This window comes from Solanum tuberosum, unplaced genomic scaffold (genome assembly GCF_000226075.1).
Source record: "Solanum tuberosum cultivar DM 1-3 516 R44 unplaced genomic scaffold, SolTub_3.0 scf00066, whole genome shotgun sequence".
Classification (NCBI taxonomy): domain Eukaryota; kingdom Viridiplantae; phylum Streptophyta; class Magnoliopsida; order Solanales; family Solanaceae; genus Solanum; species Solanum tuberosum.
This window is the reverse complement of record NW_006238989.1, coordinates 1361205-1366397: the sequence shown is the minus strand read 5'-3', so window position 1 is coordinate 1366397 and position 5193 is coordinate 1361205. Positions and strand designations below refer to the sequence as shown.

General features: G+C 34.5%; 1 protein-coding gene across 3 annotated transcripts; it reads right to left on the bottom strand.

Moving 5' to 3' along the window:
* Positions 1-481: 481 nt before the first annotated feature.
* Positions 482-4909, bottom strand: LOC102603144 (uncharacterized). 3 transcript variants are annotated; one of them, XM_006345245.2, is made up of 5 exons: positions 4348-4906; positions 4204-4273; positions 2992-3163; positions 2613-2756; positions 482-945 (listed from the first exon to the last, which is right to left on the bottom strand). In XM_006345245.2, exons 1-5 carry the CDS (start codon positions 4824-4826, stop codon positions 686-688), a joined length of 1125 nt encoding a protein of 374 aa, XP_006345307.1. In that variant the 5' UTR covers positions 4827-4906; the 3' UTR covers positions 482-685. The 3 variants fall into 3 exon arrangements, with proteins under 3 accessions (XP_006345307.1, XP_015163263.1, XP_015163264.1); XM_015307777.1 differs by lacking the exon at positions 482-945 and adding an exon at positions 1487-1879 and having other exon boundaries at positions 4348-4909; XM_015307778.1 differs by lacking the exon at positions 482-945 and adding an exon at positions 1487-1863 and having other exon boundaries at positions 4348-4908.
* Positions 4910-5193: the final 284 nt, after the last annotated feature.

Here is a 5193-nt window from a genome sequence, read left to right as displayed (position 1 = left end):
TGTCCCAGTAACCTATCATTGGTATATTAAATGATTCATAGGCAAGCCAGATGTGTTATCACTCAAATATTATTTTCTATCACTAGATAAATTTATCACGCTGAAATACGATTTTGGTAACATTTTATTGATATAGAATTTAATTTCATATATACATTAAGATATTGAAAATAAACCAGTCTTAATTATTATTAGTGTCAGATCTAGAGACAACATGTTAATACTAAGATTGATACATATCGTAATCTTTAGATTGTATTCAAATTGAAAATTCTCAATCTTAATACAAACAAAAGAGGCCTTAAACTAGAAGGCATTATTGATTATGAATTTTCACTGCTTGTGGAGGTTAGTCCAGTTTACAAGAAGGTATTGGTGATTGTTCATGCTGGAAAACCAATATGTGAATCATTTGTTATTCATGAGTACATCGAAGAGACATAATCAACTTAATCCTCTATTCTCTGTGGATCAAAAATTGTTAAGGTGCCAGGATATTGTCTGATACAATTTCATTGAAGTGAATGCAAAGAGAGCAAAACGTCGCCATTTCTCTGAAACAACTTTATCTTACGAAAATTCTCAACTCGAATACAATCTAATTGCTATGATGCCTCTCTACATTCTGGAAATGAGCAAATAAAAGAGAATGTACAAAGGAAAACCTTGTATTCTATTTATCAAGTTATACAGGAGGAGGTGGCAGGTCTAACAGAAGCCAGAATCCAACACAATCATCCGAATTCAGGTCATTTTGAATAGCAAGGAAGTGCAAACCTCCACAGGCTTTCTTTGCTGCTTCCCAAGCTTCAGCTTCACTTGTGGATACAGGATTTTTCTTGTAAGTCGCATAAATGTAGCGGGTAGAGATACCCACCGACAAAATTAACGAAGCCTTGTCCACATCAGCTTCAATCGAACAGACTTCCAAGCCATTCATCCAAGCTGTAGTAGTCCACAATCAAAAGACGATGAACTATCTTTGCATTAAACAGAAATTGTAAAAAAAAAGAACATTTCCACAGAACACATTATTTGGGTCTCATTAAAAGGCTAGAATTATCCAAAGATGTTGCTGGCTATAGGAGCCCGAACATACAGATGGATTGACCAAACTCAACCTTAAACCAACAATCCTCAATGAATGTACTCTAACTATGACCTACATATCCCCCTTGACTTTCGGAAATAGGGAGATATGTTTTCAGATGCTATAGTTTGATGTCAGAAGGTTTTAACAGTTCACGCAGATCATCATATTGTTTGTGCAATCACACTGTGCCAATTTAGACCAGCTTATCTGAGTAAATTTGACTAGTAAATAAAAGATTTTGAATGGATTGATATACAGAAATTAATTCGAGATACATTCAAAATAATAGAAGAGACGAGATTCGTAAAATTGATGTGAAATAGTTTCAATTTATTTAGCTTGAAACAAGAAATTTTCATATTAGGCAAGGGGTAGAATGTTTTGGGATGCATAAAGATGGAAAGTGTATCAATCAAATTTGGACATAAACCAAATGTTTGATACTTGTTAGTGCCCAGCAAATAGAGCAGAAAAATAGATTTCAAATCGAAATGAGTGGATAGACACTCTGTCCTTAGAAACATGGAGAAGCTTTGAGTACAACAGACACGTGTTTATGAATGAAATTTGATCAATTTGTCAAGCCCCAATTAACTGACACCCAACGCTTCAATCACATTTTTTGGTAAATTGAAGAGTCATATCCTCAAAGGCGCAAGAATCTTGCCATCATCTAACAACTAGATAATAATATGCAGTACTTGAAGCCCAGCTCTGTTTACATCAATGATGGCAGTTACCACATCAATTTATGTGCAGAACCATCTTTGCTACAAGAAGCCACAACTCCAGAAAAGTGAATTTTCAACAATACTGAACAAATGCAATAACAGTTTTCAATAGAGAATTGACAACCCATGGTGAGATAATATCTTTTCAAGAAAATGATGTGAGAACCTCTGGCGAAGAAATAAAGAGATCCTTCTATATCAAAATCTCAATTGACAAAATAATAGGAAAATTTTGGATCACCCGTGAAGTTTCTCCACTCTATATCTCCAACATAGACTTGTCTATATAATATAATCTTTAATTGAGCAATCAGAGTAGAAATTACCACTTCTGCCGAGAAATACATCATCAGACCATTTGAAAAAAGTAATGAATATTTTTTAAAAAAAAATCACATATGAGAATGGTATAAGTAGTCTAATTAGTCTTGCTTCATGAGGATTCAACCTAATGCCTCGGTGTTTTGGGCCCACAACCCCCATCTTTGCAAATTCTAATTGACTAACATTGTGGTCATGAAAAATGGTTGCACATTAGAAAAGGTTCAATGCCCATATGAACTAGCAAGAAATGATTTCGATGTTGATTAAATTAAGTAGATTCAATTTACTCAAAAAAAGGGGGAACAAAACGGAAAGTAGTTCAAATTATACTGATAGAGCATATGAGAGTTACAAAAGAAGTATGATGGAAACTTGTCAATCTAGGAACAACGCATGTGCGCATGAATTGTCATAATCCATAAAACAATATAAAGTTAAAAAAAAAGATAGTACAGCTATCATACCTGCTAATGGTTTTGCACGTGAGGATGCAACTGCTAGTCCAGGAATCAATGTGTTGTCCTCAATTTCGATCCCCAGAAGATCCAAGTCTAAACTTGAGCCAAAAACCAATCTAGTCTCCAGGTTAGATACTTCCTCACGAACAGCTACAAACAAGATAAATTGTAAGTCCATGCATAATTTTCAAGGTACAATAATATTAGAAATTCATGTCCAACTTGATATCGGTTCTAATCCAAGTCTATCTTCTCAAAATGAAATTCCAGTGAGAAATATGGCAAGTTATATTACAGAATAGGAAATTTATTCTTATTGCAAATCATCAAAAGCTAAACTAGAGATCCTTGATTAGTTGTTCCAGAGTGTTACAATTAAATGTACCTGAAACGGGCAACTGGACAAAAGCCCACTTTTCTCCATACAGATTCTCAGGAAGTTCCATTGGAAAAGGATTGTCAAGTGCAAGAAGTGGCTTGGCTCCTTTTTGAAAACCAGGATGGCGAGTATAAACAGTTTCATAGCGGTCTTCAAGCCAAAGGACAAGTGATAAGCACTGAAATATAGCAGCATACAAGAAATGGCACTGATCAATCTGTTTTTAGCCAATTGTGCATTAAAATGGCAAAATAGTGCACTATCTTGATTATTATTTTTTATATCAGAAAAGACCTTTTGTTATGTCATGGATCAAAGATCATTTAGCCATTAGTGAAGTCTCGTGTATACACATAAATGAGCTCAAACCTGATATGCATTTTCAGATCATATATAAATATGGAAATGAAGCTATGCATTGTATATCACACTAAAGCTTGACTTGGGGGACAGTTTACCTAGAAAGAAAGGGAGAGCAAAAGAAAAAATATCCAAGATAGAGGACGATCTGTAACAAAGGGTTATACTGATGAGATGCTAGCGACGCAGTTAGACTTAAAATGACCTTCTCATACATCAACCCAGGTTACGTTAAAATGCATAAAATAAGCTAAATAACATGGACTTTCCTTCCTCTACGAATTTTGAAAACCATTTAAAGAAACTTATTAACAAAGTTGATCCATAAGAACCTCTGTTTAAATAATTTTGAATGAAAAGCTTCATGCAATAGTTATATCTTTGTCACCAGAAAACTAATTGAAGGCAAACATTTAAATTGTATGCATATGTGCTTTACCAGCAAAATAGGTAGGATGAACATAGGGATGGCAAAATTAAAGACAACTTGTCCAATCAGTGGTGGATCCACTATTTGAAGGTCGTGGGTGTTCACTTTCTTTTAACATAAAATTGCAGCTAGAGAGATTCGAATTCGTGACTAGCAGCATCTACACGCCTTAACATTAAGGCCAGAACCAAAGCAGCAACTAATTTTTTTGTGCTTATTTATTTGTTATATCTGTTTTTTCATATTTTCTCTATAGATATACAAAAAAAGAAAACAAAAAAAAACGGAGTCAATCAGGGGAGCGCTTCATGTAGATCCGTGCCTACGTGCAACCCGTTTAGGTTTGGGCGGGTTATTAACCCGCTCAACCCATAAAAAATTGGATTGATATGTTGTATATATAGGGATAATAAAGTTGTTGAAAATACCCGTTTGCTAGGAACAGGTTTGATGGCAAGTTCATTGCAAGCTCTTGTAATAATAGTTTGCATTTGTGACCTAAAATTGAAAAACAATTGATGAGAGAATTGAAAAGAAAAATAATAATGTTTTTGTGGGAGAGGATTAGTTACCTGAAGAATCGGATTTTATCGGGTAATGGGAGGCCTAAGTCATTAGATATGGATAGTAAAGCATCTTTCAAAGTGATACTATTGATAAGATTATTAGGAAAATATTTGGTATACTGAAGAGAGAGGGAATCATCACAAACAAGAAGCTCCCATAACTTTTTCCCTCTAATATCAAGAATTGGTCTTGAGCAAAAATCCAATTCCCACTCAGATATGCTCTCAGGATCAATTTCAGGGTCAAGATAGACTAGTTCAGCAGTGGGATCATCATCTTCTTCTTCTTCTTCTTCCAAATTAGTAGATGAAATGGAAGAAGCTGAACATGATGGAATATGAACAGACTTGACCTTATATTTTGGTAAAGATATTGCAAGTGATTGAAAGGGGAATACAGTTAAACAAGTGAAATTGGAAATGGGTATATGAGTTTGAAGTAAAGGGAGTCGCATTCTTGAAGGACTGCAGCTTAGACAAGCCATGAAACCAAAAGAATTTATTTTATTTTTTTAAAAGATAAGGGAGAGTAGAAGAAATCGCATCTCTTCCACCTAAATATTGCCACGCTCTACATTTCTCCAACCTTATTCACGTTATTACACTTTTTAAACTCTCCTAATCCTAATTTGTCGTTTGCCCAATTCAACAATTCCAAGTTTTTATATATATAAAAAAAAAAATGAAAAAGGGCCAAAAATACCCCTGAAGTACAGGAAAAGGTCTAAAAATACCCTTCATCCATTTTTTGGTCTAAAAATACCCTTCTACTCAACTTTTTGGTCTAAATTTACCCTTCCATCCACCTTTTTGCTCACTTATACCCTTACAACTAACAACCCTCTCTCTCTT

Bases quoted from the DNA above. Each gene is read 5' to 3' on its own strand.
- LOC102603144 (XM_006345245.2), bottom strand. From the start codon at position 4,826: ATGGCTTGTCTAAGCTGCAGTCCTTCAAGAATGCGACTCCCTTTACTT. The intron at 4,274-4,347 runs GTAACTAATCCT...TTTCAATTTTAG, and splicing joins GATAAAATCCGATTCTTCAG to GTCACAAATGCAAACTATTA. The intron at 2,757-2,991 runs GTACATTTAATT...TCTTGTTTGTAG, and splicing joins TGTCCAGTTGCCCGTTTCAG to CTGTTCGTGAGGAAGTATCT.